Genomic DNA, 16,299 nt, shown 5'->3' on the forward strand with positions numbered 1-16,299 from the left:
CCTCCATGTTCATCTGACCCAGTCCTGTCCATCGCCACATGGACTCTCTTGCCTCTTGGTAGGGCCTCTGTGGAACTCCCTGAACTTTCTGAAGTGGCCTCTGTAAGCTTTTGCGGCCATTGTATAACTTACGCATCTTTTTACTATGTGGTCTGAGAGTTAATACTGCTGCCAGTGAGACCAGTGTACCTTGTGAATATATTTAAATGTCAATAAGGTCTGAGAGTGGAAGACATTTATCTCTGTGTCTGAAATAGCATGCTCAGACAGCCTACCTTGCTTTCTGAAAGATGCTATGAGCTTTGTCTCTGTCACTGTGACTTATTCCCTAAAGAAAAAAAAAACACTTATGCCCAGGAACCAGCATGGTGAAGGCTTTTTTAAATGATCTCCTCATTGCCTAGGCCCAGTATGCACCAGGCCATGGGACAATACCTCATGACTGAGGGGATGCCAGGAAAGAAAGAACAGTTACTAAGAGTGTAGAGTTTGGACTCAGGTGAAAATCCAGCTTGCATTACCAAGCTCTGTAGTGTTGGGCCATTTAATTCTTTCATCCTTCCCAGGAGATTAGAAATACCATTGTCCAGTGTAGCCATAGGATTATGTAACAAGAACATTATTGGGAAAGAAGGATTGTGTGTGTGTGTGTGTGTGTGTGTGTGTGTGTGTGTGTGTGTGTGTGTGTGTGTGTGTGTATTTCTTAGTTTCCTTGTCTTGGCATATTCTCAACTAGCAGTCACCAAAATAGATGATAGGTTTCCATTCAATAAGATGCATTCAATCTACAAAAAAAAAGTATTCTATGGAACCGAAGTGGCTCAAGTGCAGACCTCTGACTTATCCCACCAACGAGAGGTTGATACCAAAACCCCAGCGCATGCTACTGCAATTAAGTTATTCATACAGAAATAAAAAGAAAAGAAAAATGGAAATCCTAACTCTCAATCCCTCTTATACCCTTTTGGATTTTGTTGTTAGTGTTTGTTTGTTTGTTTGTTTGTTTGTTTGTTTGTTTTTAAAGGTGGGTCTCATATCCCAGGCTGACCTGGAACTTGCTGTGTAGCTGAGGATAACCTTGAACTCTGTCCTAGTATCTCCACCTTCAGTGCAGCATCACACCCAGTTTCTGTGGTGCTGGGGAAAGCCCCGAGCTCCTTGCATGCCAAGCACACCCTCTGTCAATTGAGCTATGCCCCAGCCTTCCATCTCTATGTCTTAACAACTAGAACAGCCAGACAGTTCTGATCAGGTGTCTTGCCAAAGCACTCTAGTTGCAGTCTCCTTTGTGCGCAAATGTAGAACATGTTATGTTAGCTTGGTTAGCCTTCATTCAGTGAGTGAATCCAGGTTACTAATAACTACTGCTGTCTTCCTATATGATCCAAATTGCTTGTCCAGATAATTACAACTAAAATTGTACCAGAAATCGCTATTAGACTTAGAAATGTGTGTTCTTCCTGCCCTTCTTTGGGTAGGACTGGGCTCCTATATCTTGAAAATTGTTCTATCCATCCACCTTCTATTTCATGTGCATCCCAGAATTCACTACTATGCACAAGGCCTTTGTGTGTCCTTGATGGCCATGAAAGCTGTAACAAATATAATGACCCTTTCTCAACGAATGTAGGGAATGTACTAGTGCCTTTTAGCAGCAATGCCCACTTGATACAAAAGATAAGCATTGTGTTTCATTCTGAAAATAGTAATAAGGCTAATTCCTTCCTTTGGCATCATATGGTATCCTGCTCCTTCAAGGTGAACTGGGTGGACATCTAGGTACAGAGGGGCAAGGTGCTCTGAGAGAAGAGCCCTGCATTGCCAGTGCCAGCACTCGCCATGGAAGTTCATGCTCAGCTGCCAGCACTGCACCAGGCACTCAGTGTGTGCAATGACCAGACCCAACTTCAGCTTCAACAACAAAGGAATGTGAGGGAGACACGGATCCTCAAGGTTACTCCTGCTTACCTTGTGCCTTGTGAGTATAACAATCAAACATACTGGCGACAGCATCTTTGAGCATGTCAATAACTGATGCTTTTTAAACAAATCTGTTTAAACAAATAAAATCACTTATGAGAAAAATAAAATACTTAATACAAAGAAAGTCCCCTTTCACTGAATGCTAAATTACATAAATGACCCTAAAACAATTCAAAAATTAAAATAAATAAACAAATAAATATACTAAAATAACTTTCCACTTATAGATCTGTCTTCTCGTTTAACAACCTGATGGTCTCGGAATGTTTTGATTATTCCCAATCATAAGCAGTACTGGTTTCAGCATTCTTTCATAACTGAGCACACACTTTCATACTTAGGCTAAAGGCCCATGCAGGTGAAGCCCTGGGCTAAGTGTCTCCTGCATTTGTTTGGCTCTGAGAAGTGCTGCCCTGCAGAAAGGCTGCATCTATCTGTGCCACAGCATCTGTAAAAGTCACCCTTTCCCCAAACTTGCTTCTGCTTTGAATGATGATATTTCAGTGACTACTTTTTGCTAGTATGCTATCCCAAAGTTATTTTGATCACCAATGAATTCGAACACTCTAGCTCGCTTGTGCATGTTAGCCTCCGTGTTATCTGTTCTCATTCTTAGACAAGCTTGTTGGGTTCTTTCACTAGATTGTGGCAGCTATTTGTATGCTACAGATATTTAACATTCATGGCACATGTCAAAAGTATTTTTAGACTTCATGTTTGGCTTTGATTTTGTTTGGTGTTTCTAACTTTAAACAGAGACGACCTACTGGTAATGTTCCTGTGTCTTCTCATTCCGCAGTAGCAAATCATATCTAATAGTAGGAAATGCTCTCACTTCACAAAATTCATAGCAATAATGGATTTTTAGGCCTAAGAAAATTGTACGCAGGGCTTATAACCATCTAAGATGAATAAATTTCACCACTTTGGCTTCAAATTGTTTTTCCTTATTCTCCAGCAATTTCTCTATATCTGTAAGCTCCATCCTGTTGATTATACTTGAAGGCAGTAAGCAGTACAATAGAAATCCAATTTCCTGAATAGAAAGGTTCTATAATGTCAGTAGACTCTTTGTGTTAGACCTTTCAAAACCTTAAATCTTGAGTTCAAAGTCCTCACTTACAACTTGACAACAGCTACAGAAGAATACACACATCTCCTTAAGCCCCAGAATCATACTCTCTTTATATCTGTTAACGTGCTTTTCTCAAAGGAAGAGACCTTTGATTCCTACTCCCCATCCCCCAATCATATTTCTTTAATTCCACTGGGAACATAAGAACAAAAAGGCTTCCAGCTTGATGTGAAGAGTCAATTCCTCAAGGAGAGAGGATCAAAAATACCTATACTGAAATGGAAACGGGCAGTATAAAAAAAAACAATCCCTCTTGGGGCTGGGATGGTGATGGAGTAAGAGCCTCAGTTTGATCCTTAAAGCCCATATAAAAGCTCAGGAGTGCTAATGCACTAGGAATCCCAGCACTGGGGAGGTAGTGGCAGGCAGATCCCTGAGGTTTACCCACCGTACAGCCTAGCCTACTCAGTGAGCCCCAGACCAATAAGAGATATTGTCTCAGAGCATCAGGTGAGCACTTAAGAAGAATAACACCCAAAGTTGACATGTGGCCCCTACACACACATGTATATATGTGCACATGCATCTGCATGCACACATGTACCGACATGGACACACACACACACACACACACACACACACACAAATACACACACATGCGCAAAAAGAAAAAGAGAAAATCCCTCTTCATGAGATTAAGGGTATTTTGATATTGTACTGCAGTTTCTCTCACAGCTACTGTGAAGACTCTTTTTCTCATTCCCCAGGATGGACACAGCATTCCCTTTCATGTGGCATTCTGATTAGCAGGTCGGGCACTATGGTTGTAGGTCACCATCAATAATATTCCAATAATGCATATCACCACCATGCTATTTCAATTAAGGTTGCAATGTACTTGTGTCCTAACATCTGTGTTTGTTATTCTGTTGAGAGAGAGCATGAATATAACCCCTGAGTAACCAAGTTGAAAACCCCATGTAACCCCCGTTGGAAAGTTAGGGTAAAGTTGTTCACATAAATATTTATCGTCATTATGGTCTACAGGACAGGTCTCTTCCATGACATTGGGTGTAGATGTGCATACATAATGTCATCTTATTACACTCTTTTTAAAGCACACAGAATGGAAAAACTCATTCAAGAGCCATCACAGCCACCAAAAGTGCCACATCCCGTCATTTGTCTATCAATGTTTTTTCTGCCTTTGATGTTAAAGTGTTTTGTTGTTATATTTTCCTGAAAAAAAAAAAGAAAAAGAACAAAATAGACCATTATACATGTGATGGGAGGGAGAGAAGAAAGGGCAGAAACACAGACTCTCTAGTGTCTGGTTCTTGCTGGTTATTCTAGCAAGATGGGACCTCAGGTTCTCCACGGATGCACCTACACACACATGCTTCTCACCAAAAAGTGCTCAGGAAAAATACATTCACGGTTATAAAAGCAGGTAACAGGACCTGAATACCTCAGTGCACTCTCACCTACACAGCTAGAGCAGGAGGTTCTTTTCCCCAGGGGGGGCTCTGTGTTTCTAGTGCACCTCCCTGCCTAGGAAATTCTGTGGCTGAATAGCATCTATTGATCCCTGGGGTTTGTCCTGTGTCTAGGAGAGTTCAGCGATTCTGAACCAAGGTTGAGTAGTCCTGTGGTTGGCTGCTTAATGACCTTGTTTTGTCAAGAGCAGTCCTCATACTAGTGGTATAAGCTTATTGACTGTTTCCACGTTAGACTGCGATCCCTGAGAGGGTATTAGCATCTGTATCTTGTTCATTTCAATCCTTCCAGTTCCTAAAACTCTGGGAGCACACAATATACTCTCAGCAAGCACTGACGAAGGAGGATTAGTCATATAAGATGTATAAGGTGCTAGGTTCAATTCCTGGCACAAAGAAATGCTCACTGCTCTTTTGAAACCAGGCCTGGCTGCTGACCATGCAAGGTCCATTCTCCTCCCGCCCAACAGGGTTCGAAAGCTCTGCTTCTGACTGTCCCATCACCACAGCTTGCAGAGGAAATTACAGCATTCTATTTTTAGTTGTTTTTCAGAAGATTCAGTGCAGCCTGCAAAGTGTTTAAAAGCTATAATGACAGACCAAGTCCTGCGGTTATATTTAGGTGGACTCCCAGAGTTAAGGCTGAGCATCTCTGTTCGTTACATTCATGTTTACTTTCAAACCAACCAGGAATGTAGCCTTGACCAGACAAGAGGCTGTGAGGCTGCTCTGAAGTGTGTACATTTGCCAACCACCAAGTTTGTTGCTGGAGACGATAAAGCTGACCTCAACTTCATTTTTAAAAACTTCCCAGTGTTTCCACAGAAAGTACCTATGAAATCACTTAATGGAACTTTAAATTTGTAGACTTTTTACTTTGGGTTGAGTTGAGTATAAACTTACCCTGAATACCTCTCTGGATCTGGCTGATTTGCCCTTTACTCTGAAGGGGGGGAAATCAGAGGGCACCATTAATTAAGCTCTTTGAGCAGGTAGTTGGATATGAGCAAGAGGAAAATGGAGACTCGAGACCAGAGGAGAAAAGATAAGGAAGAAGACCGAGAACCAGAGAGGGGAAGGTGCAAATGAGGACCTAGAACCAAAAGAACAGAGGGGGAAGGTAAAGACTTAGAACTAAAGGAGAGATATAGGACCAACCAAGGGAGAGAAGATGAGGAGACTCTGGGCCTAAGCAATTTTGAAAAGGGAAACACAAGAGCTAGAGAAGGAAAAGTAAGGATAGCAACCCAGAATCAGAGGAAGGAAGATGCAGTTGAAGATCTAGATCAAGAATACTCTGGACCAAATGAAGGGAGGTACAAATAGTGTGGGACACATAAATTCAAGGATACCCCAGTGCAGGAACAATTTTCCAATGTAGGGAATATGAGAGATAAAAAATGGGATTTGACCTTGAGTAACAGGGAACCATACGGGTCACATTATAGAATAAAGAGGAGGCTTATAGAGATAAATTTCTCTCTGATACATACTGGATGTGATCTGTCTGCAAGACCAAAGCTGTTGGAAGTATGAGCTGGAACTCAAGAATAGTGTGAGGCCCCCTCCCCGGTGCACTGGCTATCGCTCTGATAGCTTGACTGCCTTTTATCTCTTGTTTTCAGGTCCTAGTTGATCCTTTGTCGTTAGGAGGTGGAACATCTTACAGACAAGAGCCTTTGTCTTGCTCTTCAGAGTAGTCAGGGGCTCTGCATTTTGGCCTTCTATAATAGATGCTTTTGTATAGCTCTTCATTTCAATCATTTTAATGTAGTCACCTTAGAAAGCAAATGACAGGCTGCTGTGATTAAGGAAATCAGGGCCAAGAAAGTGTCAATGAGTTGGCCAGGTTCCCACAGCTAGCATCAATGTCCAGAGTCTCCACTGGCGCAAAGGGCGCTTTGCAGCCCCGGCAGAGATGGATCCAGCAGGTAATTAAACTGCCTTTTTTCCTTTCTCTGCAGTGACTTGTTGCTTTGCACTCAGAACTGTTCTCTAAGCCTGTGTGCATTCCTTTGGTCTCCCCTTATTATGGTTGACTCTCTCTAATGGAATGCTTATACTTCCAACACTGCCTCCCTTGCCTCCTCAAGACTCTACGTGCAGCCATTTCATGTTCGCTGCTACCAAGAATTCTGCCTGTCTCAGTAACCAATATATAGTTTCTCCACATGCACACCAACCAAAAATCTATCTCCCAAAATAAAGGTTGTTTCTCATAATAGTTTTGCAAATAACAGTGAATTGGGACTGACGAACTGGTCCAACTGGTAAATGATATGCCTCACAAACATGAGGACTTGGTTTTGGATCCCTAGTCAGGCACACAAAAAGCTAGACATGACAGTGTATTCCTATAGTCCCAGCAATGGAAAATTCATGGGGCTTGGTGGCCAGCCAGTCTGTGAGTGACCCTGCCTCAAAAAACTAAGGTGGAAATCAACTGAAGAAGACATTTGATGTTGACCTCTGAGCTCCACACATACATAGACACACAGAGAGAAGGGGATAGGGAGAAAGAAAACACTGGGAATTCTTAACAGAGACCACAAAACTTACTTACTGGTAGCCTGTACAGTCATCTACACCAGACACTAGGTGACATTTAATGATCTCTGCCACCTGCCATTCTCTTCCTCCTCAGTCCACCTGCCTCTTTTCTATATGGAAACATGAGAAGTAGCCAAGCATGGTGGCACATACCTATAATCCCAATCCAACCCCCACCCCTCAAGGCAGAGGCAGGGGTATCTCTCTGAGTTGGAGGCCAGTCTGATCTTCAAATTGAGTCCAGAACAGACAGGGCTACATAGAGAAACCCTGTCTTAAACAAACAAAAACGTAAAGGAAGGAAGGAAAGAAGAGAGGAGAGTAAACAAAGAAAAGAAAAAAAGAAGTGTTCTCAGGGTTGGTGAGGAGCCCACACCAGCTAGGAGAATGAACAGTAACCAAATAAGATGTGATTCTCAGCAGAGGGCTGCCCTGCCTCATCAGAACTGTAATATTAAGGACCTTTTGGGTCCCCTATAGAGCACAACTTAATTAAACGCATCCATGAGACAACTTCACCTTAACATCATAGAATTCACACTCAATATTTTCTTCTTATTTGTTTTCCCACCCCATAGATGCCTTGAACCTCCGAAACAGACAGGTCATCTGTGTCACGCTCAAAGTTCTCCAGCATCTGGTTGTGTCCGCTGAGATGGTGGGTGAAGCTTTGGTGCCCTACTACCGCCAGATCCTGCCAATCCTGAACATCTTTAAGAACATGAACGGTGAGTGATCCCAGGAGACAAAAGGTCTTCTAAGCACGGAAATGAAGGCGTGGGTTGGTGGAGAACTAAGGACCAGCCTGTTTGGGACTATCGCCCTTCAGTTTGGAGATCTAAAGTGTGTAGCCCCACCCTCCCCTCTGTCCCGTGTGGAGACAGTAATTCAGCAATTTTGATTCCTCATCACACGTACAGCCCAGCCACTCAATAGATGAGCGCCGAAATGTCTCTATATGCTTCCAGTAATTAAACCGTTTGGTGTCCTTCAATAGTTCTTGAATACATTTGAAGGTTTTGGTCCTCCCTGAAAAACTTTATAGCTCACTACTTATAAATTAATTGAAGGTGGGTGTTTTAAATGCTATTCAGATGTGGTAAGCAGTTTGGAGCTTTTTAACGTCTGATCTTTCATCTCCAGGAAAAAGTAGAAAAATGATACTTTTCTACTCTTAAGTTACTAATACTTAGTAATTTGTCATTAGCAAAGTCACATGGTGAGTATTGATTAAAAATAGAATGATGGTCTATTGATCTCTTGATCAAATATCCTTCACTGAGCTTGGGAAGCATGGATAGGCTTAAAGGACTGATTACCCTGCCCAGATCTGTGGCAAGTCTTGGGCGATCACACGCAGCCCCTGGTTATGGGTTCACTCACCGTCGGTCCAATTTCCCTGAAAGGATATGAATCTCATCTTCTTTTTTGTTGCTAATTTTGAGTTTCCATACTTCTCACATGCACGGGACAAGTCAACATTTGAAGCTACTTCCTGCCAGCCGTGTAAATGTGTTGGTAATGTAGTGGAACAGAGCCTGAAATTTTTGAAACACAATGTGCTCTTGTACGTACAGGAAAACAATACCAAACAAAAAGGCCATGTGCAGCAGCCCCCTGCCACAGACAAGCCTGGCATTGAGTCACCATCGTAGAGAATAGTCACTGGTTGTTATTGAATCTGTGCCACATATACCCTCTTCCGGACCTTGTGGGATTCTCAGAAGCTTTTTAGCTGTCTTTTGATCATTGGACCTAATTATGTGCTTGTGGTCCATCTCAAATCATCTGAAGGCGAGAAGGATGCATGGACACTTATGCAAGATGATTACTCCTGGAGGAAATTACAAACTGTGCTTTAGCCATTTAGTTTCATATTGTCCAACCAGTTGTTTTGGTAACAGCATTCTTACGTTATAAAAAGCTACTTCTAAACATTATTTATTCCGAATTCATGTTTTTACCATATGGCAGCATTAAATATCTGTGCATTTATAGAAAGCCTACACACAGGCATGATGGCTCATCAGAACACTGTAAACTTCCACGTATTCCTATTTGTAGATTTTAGCTCAGAGCTAAAGCTAGAGACAGAAGTCAAGAACTGGTGGGGGTGGTGTAGATTGATGTGGACAAGAGGGAGAGAGGAAGGGAGGGACAGAGGGAGGGAGGGAAAGGAAGCAGAAAGGGAGAGAGGAAGGGGAGATGGAGATGGACCTGAGAGAGATGGGGAAGGACAGGCTGAGGAGAAAGAAGTGGAATAACTACACAACTAGATGTCTAGGTCAACATTTGGAAGCCCAAGATTCACAAATATGTCCTCAGTGCTCCTCATGCAAACCCACAGGACGCTCATGGTTGGTGTTCATAGTGCGTTACTTTGAAGCCTGCCTCCCCATTGCTTTTCTCTTTTATAAACAAACATGTGTTTCTGAATTTGATGATGACAGAGATTGGCCAGGCCCACATAGTTTTTCTCTTGCGTAATCACAGAAGAATTGATTTGTCCACAGTGCAGTAGTATGCTCTTTTCCTACAGCAAAATCTGCAACTTAAACCCAAGTAATGTCTCAGATCCTTGTATGAATGAAGGTAACTGGAAAAGCTCAAGATACAACCAAATTCATGGGTACCAAACACGGGAGGTGGGACTGATTCAGGCACCACAGATGGTCCTCCTAGGGTCTGGGCTGTTGTTTCCTACGGGCAGCTTCCCTTCAAGCCTATAATTAGCAAATGCCCATCCTGTCTAGAAAAGCTAGAGGTTGCTTGTCTGTTAGAATGTTGGAGAGCTCACTGTGAGAAATTCATAGCTGCTGTACGTCACCATCGGTTTCAAGAACAACCAACAATTTTGGAATATTTCCCTATACACACATCAGAAATTTCATGTTCAAATTGCTTTTCTGTCAAACATTCTTCTGGCATTTAAGAGGGGAAACATTATCTTCAGCTGCATTTTCTCCTTTTCTTAGAAGCCTGTCACCACAATGCCATGGTGAGGTTTACTACTATGTTCTAAGGGGCTGTTATAAAATTGGATCATTATACCCTAAGAATGAAATGCTCTTCTTTAAAGGGGTTCTGTAACCCCAGACATAGCTCTGTAACCCAGATCCAAGTCTGCAAGGAATTCACCCCAGGACTTACAGCTTTGTCAGCATTTTGCACTAGGAAAATGGTTCCACTTCATGGTTGTAGATGTTGTAGCCATATTCACAGAGCCATAATTCTTATTTAATTTAAGCAGATACCTCTCACAGCATGTCATTATTTATCATTAAATTATGTCAGATTTTCAGTAATAGCATTAGGGAGAAGAATCTTAAACGGCACCAAAGCATTTGAGGGTGATTTCTCCTTTCTATATGTCTGCTATTCCATGCTCGTCTTTTATGTAAATTGGTGTCTTGTTAAATATATTTCTTTCAAGTCCTACCACGAAATCCTCTTAGAAGGGTACCAGAGATAGACGACAGAAAGAAGGAGAGAAAACATCCTTTCAAGTATGATGACCCCACTCCTCCATCTGTCCCCTTGAAACACACACACTAGCTCGGTCCTACTGTCTGATCTATGGACAACGACTTTCCTTTTTTAATATTAAATGAATGTTTTCTGAAACAAGCACTGGGGGCTGAGCAGTCAGGGAACCAGGCAAACCTGTTAGCAGTCCCCCACAATGAGCAAAACCAGGTCCCCAGGTTCAGGAAACCGACATTAATAAGTAGGCCAGGGGAGAGACAGTACAACGTAAGTTATCAGTTTGCACCGTTTCTATCCCTCTGTCTTAGCCATCCCCTAACACTAGTCTTGATCTAGAAAAGGGTACTCACCTCACAGGAGACAGGTAAGTGGTTAGGGAAGCGGTACAATCACCAAGGACAAGCTCCCAGAGAGCAACTTCCTTCAGCAAGGCCTCATCTACTGAAATTTCCAGAGCCCCCCAAATTAGCACCACCAGCTAGGGACCCACCCTTCAATACACAAACCTCTGGGGACACTTCTTATCTCAACCATAATAGTAACTTTTTGTAGGAGTGGGTGTGGTCATTAGGGACAGTGAATTCATAGCCTCATGGTAAAGTAAATTACCATGTACATGTATGACAAATTTATAATATAACTGTGCATGAAATGTAGCAATGCTATATGGGCTATTATCTGGCAACTTATCTAAGCCAGTGGAAGTTCTCCGTAGAGCCTGTAACACAGTTGCCATTGATAACTACCAGTGTAACCCTTCCATACTCCGTAAGATGCAGACCAGCCATAGCGAGGTCTTTGCTGCACAGGGTCCTTCTTACTTCTGATGACTACACCTACCTTCTGATGACCTTCACCTAGAGTTGAAGTTAAAGGATATAATGTTTTCAAATCCATCATTTCCTTGCAAAATATTTAAGCTTTAATGTGTGACTGGTATTGGGGGTAATGCCATCTTTTAAAAAGACAGCAGGCGCATGTAGGACAGAGGAAGAAAGCCTAGATCAGGGCTTTCCATGGAAGAGCTAAATTGATATCCATGTTTAGGGCTCATTTCTCCCATTCAGGTACTAACCAGGCCCAGCGAGGTTTGGATTCATGGTCAAGCAGGATTGGGTATGTTCAGGGTAGCATTGCCATTTGCTAGGGCTCATTTCTCCATATTTAAACAATGAACTCGATAGGTCTGAAGTGTGTTGATTTTCCAGAAACTTCACTGGGGTGAGAGAAAGAACAATTTCTATAAACCATTCAAAAAAATGTATTTGTCATACAGCCAATAGCAATTTCGTCTCTCCTACGCTCTTGTATAAATGTTATTAAAGGTTACAGAAAATTAAGACAATAAGAATGTTCAGTTTATAGCTTTACCAGATGAAGCTGCAAAATTAATGATGTGGTGTATTACATTTGAGGAGCCTGGGCCAATTAATGACATGAACTCCCTCATAGCTAAGCCGTGGGCTCTGACAGCAGATCAGGGCCTTTGAGAGACAGTCTCCACATGCTGAAGTTTGGTTCCTAAGGGCAGCAGCATTCCTGATCAAGCTTGTACCCAAAACATTCTGGACTTCCGGCCTCTGAGATGCTGCTGACTGTACCACAAGCCATACAGTAGAGATATAATAACCAAACATCCGGTCTCATGTTGCAGAAATCAAATGCCAAAATATTTAGGATAAATCTGGAACATGCACCACTCTGACTGATAGAAGGCCATTAAAAAAAAAAAAAAGACAAAGAGCCCAAAAGGCATAGGCACTTCCTGCTTGGCCTGAGGATCTGAGTTCGATCCCAGGAATGCACATGGTGAAAGGAGAGAACAGGCCGTTGCCTGTTATTGTCCGTAAATCTCCACTGTGGTACATATACCTTTCCCACAGTGATAATGAGTAATATAATTTAAATGTCTTCTAAATTTTGGTAATTCGAATTAGACACATCAATCTATATAAATAATAAGAATACATTATATTTGCCAAATTTTATAATGTTCGTGTGAGGTCTTCGGCCTTGAAATTTAAGTGGCTTCAGAAAAAAAATTGAAACATAAAGTAACTTTTCATGAGGGCCTGAGTATTCTCAGGCCACCAGATCCCAGGTCTTCTAGATGGTCCTGTGAGTTGTGCATTCCAGTGAGTTGTGTATTCCAGTGAGTTGTGTAGGCCTGTGAGTTGGGTGGACCTGTGGGTTGTGTATTCCAGTGAGTTGTGTATTCCAGTGAGTTGTGTATTCCAGTGAGCTGTGTATTCCAGTGAGCTGTGTAGTCCTGTGAGTTGTATGGTCCTGTGAGTTGTGTGGTCCTGTGAGCTGGGTGCTCTTGTGATCCTCTAAAATGCTGGTGAACCTTTGGGTATTCGCGTTTTACCACAAACTAGGAAGTATAGTTTTTCTTGTATAATGGTCTTTCCTCTTGTAGGAAATTTGAGTTTAGTTTGGAATTAAGGTTCATGCCCTGTGAAATTCTGGCCTGCTTTTAGTCTATAACTTACATTTTGGGAACTCACTTCCAAGTTCCTTGGGAATCACTACATTTATTAAATCCTCAAGCATTGAGTTGTCCTGCGTTCACATGGGAAGTTATTAGAACGGCGCGCTCCGCCGTTTCTGACTGCTAGGTTGGGAGTCTCACATGTGGATCTAGTCTACGTACTTCCCACGTAGGCTAAAAGCCGAGTCACACAGAATCCTGGGGTCAAATACAGATTGTAACCAGCCTTGACAGTGCTACTGTAAATGGCTTGGCAGGTAAGAGCTCCTTTTCAAGGGCAGCATTCCTGTAACTTTCCCATGGGGAGTTTTTGTTTAGTCTGAGGAGAGGGACCTCGTATGGGGCAGAAAGAACAGTGGTCCATTGATTTCTTAATTCTTCTGAGATGCTACAAGCTAGCCAGAGAGGAAAACAAACACTTTCCATAGCTCTGAGAGCTGCCTTGGAGACCCTAGGGACGTCCAGGGACTCCATTGAAATGGAAGGCTGTGTCGCCTGCAGCAGTCTCTGTCCACATTGGCTAGGCAAGAGGCCCAGGTACCTCAGGCCTAAAAGAGGATTAAAGCAGTAAGTAGAGTTTCCCATGTATACAAGGATGGACAAGGCCTTGGGCAGATCAAACAATATGTAGAGAAACAAGAAATGGGACTGTTTGGGCAGTAGCCACAGAGCAGTTCTGAGGTATGAAGGCTCAGACCTTTTGGTCCAATTTATCCTACTTAATCCTATGCAAAGAAAAGGAAGTTACACAACTACAATGTGCCTCAGTTTCCTTAATTTGAAGAGCAGGTTGTTGAAAAATTAGACATTTACAAGCCTTAAGAGAACTCATGGGATGCTCTTTGCTCTCTGTGACTTCTGGCTAAAATTACGTGTGCAGAATGAGTGTAGCAGATTTGCACAGTGCAAAGATTTGGTAAGTGTTAGAGATCTGCACTGTTTGCCTCAGAGGGTTGTGCAGAAAAACTATAGGCATATGGTTTTATGTGGTCCCTCCAAGGGTATTATGTATAATCCATTAGAATTAATGTATTTTGTAAGGTGATTCCATGCAAAATAAATTCAAAAATTACTGCATTTACTATATGCCAGGAGCAGAAACACGACACAGAATGTCTTTTGTTGGTGCTCATAATCCTAGCTATGCAAACAAGCCAGTGTGGACAAACTCTCATGTTCACTGTTCCCACCTGAATGGTAGTTTTAGCTACTCTCTTAGACATCTCGATTCGTGTCAGAGGACTTAAGTATCTAGTCACAGGCCAGACCAGGTTTACCAAGCATTGCTTGTCCTGGAGGACTATTGAAAGCCCAGCAGCATCTTGGTAAAGTAGGCATGGCTTTGAGGCTACTACCCACAACTTCTATACTCACTGCACATCTTTCCTCACCCCAGGGCCCTTGTCTCTCCTCATTCATTTGTGATGACTCTACCATTCTCATCTCACCGCTGCCTTTGAACCCAGGCCCAGACTTCTGTCACACAGCAGCCAATACTGTAGAAATAGGAGGTGCTAGTGAATCTGTTCATTCAGAGGCTGGCCTCTGGTGTCGGAGAGGACATCTTCCACACAGCTCTGTCTTGGGATCTCAGGGGCACAAAGGATTTCCTAAAGAAGGAAACAAGTTTGCACTACAGCGGTCAAGGAGACAACAACCTGAGGATGGTGCTGAGCCCAATCTTCCTCTCCTGAGGTGCATGTCCTCCTTTCAGCTCTGTCAGGAAGACTGCAATTGACCTCAGCATGCATTTTCTTTAAAGAGAACCACTGCTTTTTCAGTAAGTTAAACTTCATAGCAGTCTGGACGTGTGCTGGTGGCTATGCGGGAACAATGAATATGAGGACTGACACATACTCTGATGTTCTGTGAAGGTTACCAGAGAGTCTGGGTTCTGGAACTCTAAAGAAAGAGTGCTCAGTAGTTAACAATGTGATCATGAGGTGAATCTTCCCACCTGTAGGATGCAGAGCATGGGTGGGAGGATGGGTGGGGCATGATCTTTACCCAAGGACAAACACTAGCCACTGATATGAAAGCAGATCCACAGGGATATCAAACTGCAGTGAGATCTGTGGCCCACGCACACTTTGATGTTCTCCAGACCCATGGCCACTTTGCCTCACCTACAACAGGTCCCACAAGAACATCTGATCCACTGATCTGAAGCCCCCTATCGTGGCCTGACTGGATCAGTGCCACCATGTATTGTCAGAATGGCCACTGTGATTGACACAATGCGTCGCAGCCTTGGATGGTTATGCCATGGCCCAGTCTCAAGGCCTTTGTGACATAGGCCTAGTTTTCTTCCAGATCAAAGTGAGAGCATCATGTCCCCTCTGTTTCCTCCAAGGCCCCTCTCTGACAGGCTGAGCTATTCTCTGAGCAAAGCCACCCTCCCATTCTTCTTTACATTTTTTTTCATGTAACACAGGCTTTCCTCAGACTTGTTACATATCCAAAAATAGCCCTGACTTTCTGATCCTTACTGCAGGGATTACAGGACTGACCCACCCTGCCCTCTGTATGCTGGGCTGAGCATCAAACCCAGGTCCTTATGCATGCCGGGTAACCACACTACCAAGGGATCTGCACCAGGCCCTGTCCTTTTTCTTGGATCTGTCTCCTCACCAAAACCCAAGTAGAGAGGGAGCGACAAAGCCCCCCTCTGCATAACTTATGTACAAAGCCATGTTTGAAATACACCTTATCCTCATCCTCCCCTCTAACGTTACCCAACCAAGATCTACCCACATAATTCCTCGATTATGCGTGGTTCTCCGGCTTTGACCCATAGGATGCCCCTGCTAGCTGAAAGCACATGCACACCAATCTCTACCAACTCAACGAAGACCTCTGAGGCATGCCTGCAGAGGTCTGTGCCGTATGCTTTAATGTATTTGAAGACTAACACAGGCCCTGGATGAGGCTGCATGCAGATGCTCAGCCAAATGGAAACTGTGCGGTCTTCTGCGGGGCAGCAGGATGTTGTATTAAATCTGGCTTTTAATGAAAAGAAACTTCTACCCTCAGTTCATGATTTACTTTTCAAGGCACCTTAAACATCACTGTTCTAGATTTGCTGATAATGAAAGTCTCTTCCTCATTTTCCTTGATATGCAAATCTGAGTCGCACATCAAATGCCATTTGAAAGGTCTCTTTGTGGACACTGCGGAGAAAATGAAATTGTTATGTTGAATCATTACTCCTGGTACAA

General features: G+C 42.9%; 1 protein-coding gene across 3 annotated transcripts in view; it reads left to right on the forward strand.

Annotated features, from left to right (window-relative positions):
• Pacrg (parkin coregulated) overlaps positions 1-16,299 on the forward strand; it is a 422,656-nt gene that overhangs the window by 239,949 nt on the left and 166,408 nt on the right. For 2 of the 3 annotated variants that reach the window (NM_001389238.1, XM_087581084.1), the window contains one exon: positions 7,683-7,832. In NM_001389238.1, coding sequence (NP_001376167.1) covers positions 7,683-7,832 — 150 coding nt within the window. Of the gene's footprint in view, positions 1-1,763; positions 1,979-7,682; positions 7,833-16,299 lie in introns of those variants that run through there. The other variant, XM_087581078.1, reaches the window with a different exon arrangement.

Source organism: Rattus norvegicus, chromosome 1, assembly GCF_021556685.1.
Source record: "Rattus norvegicus strain SHRSP/BbbUtx chromosome 1, alternate assembly SHRSP_T2T, whole genome shotgun sequence".
Lineage (NCBI taxonomy): Eukaryota > Metazoa > Chordata > Mammalia > Rodentia > Muridae > Rattus > Rattus norvegicus.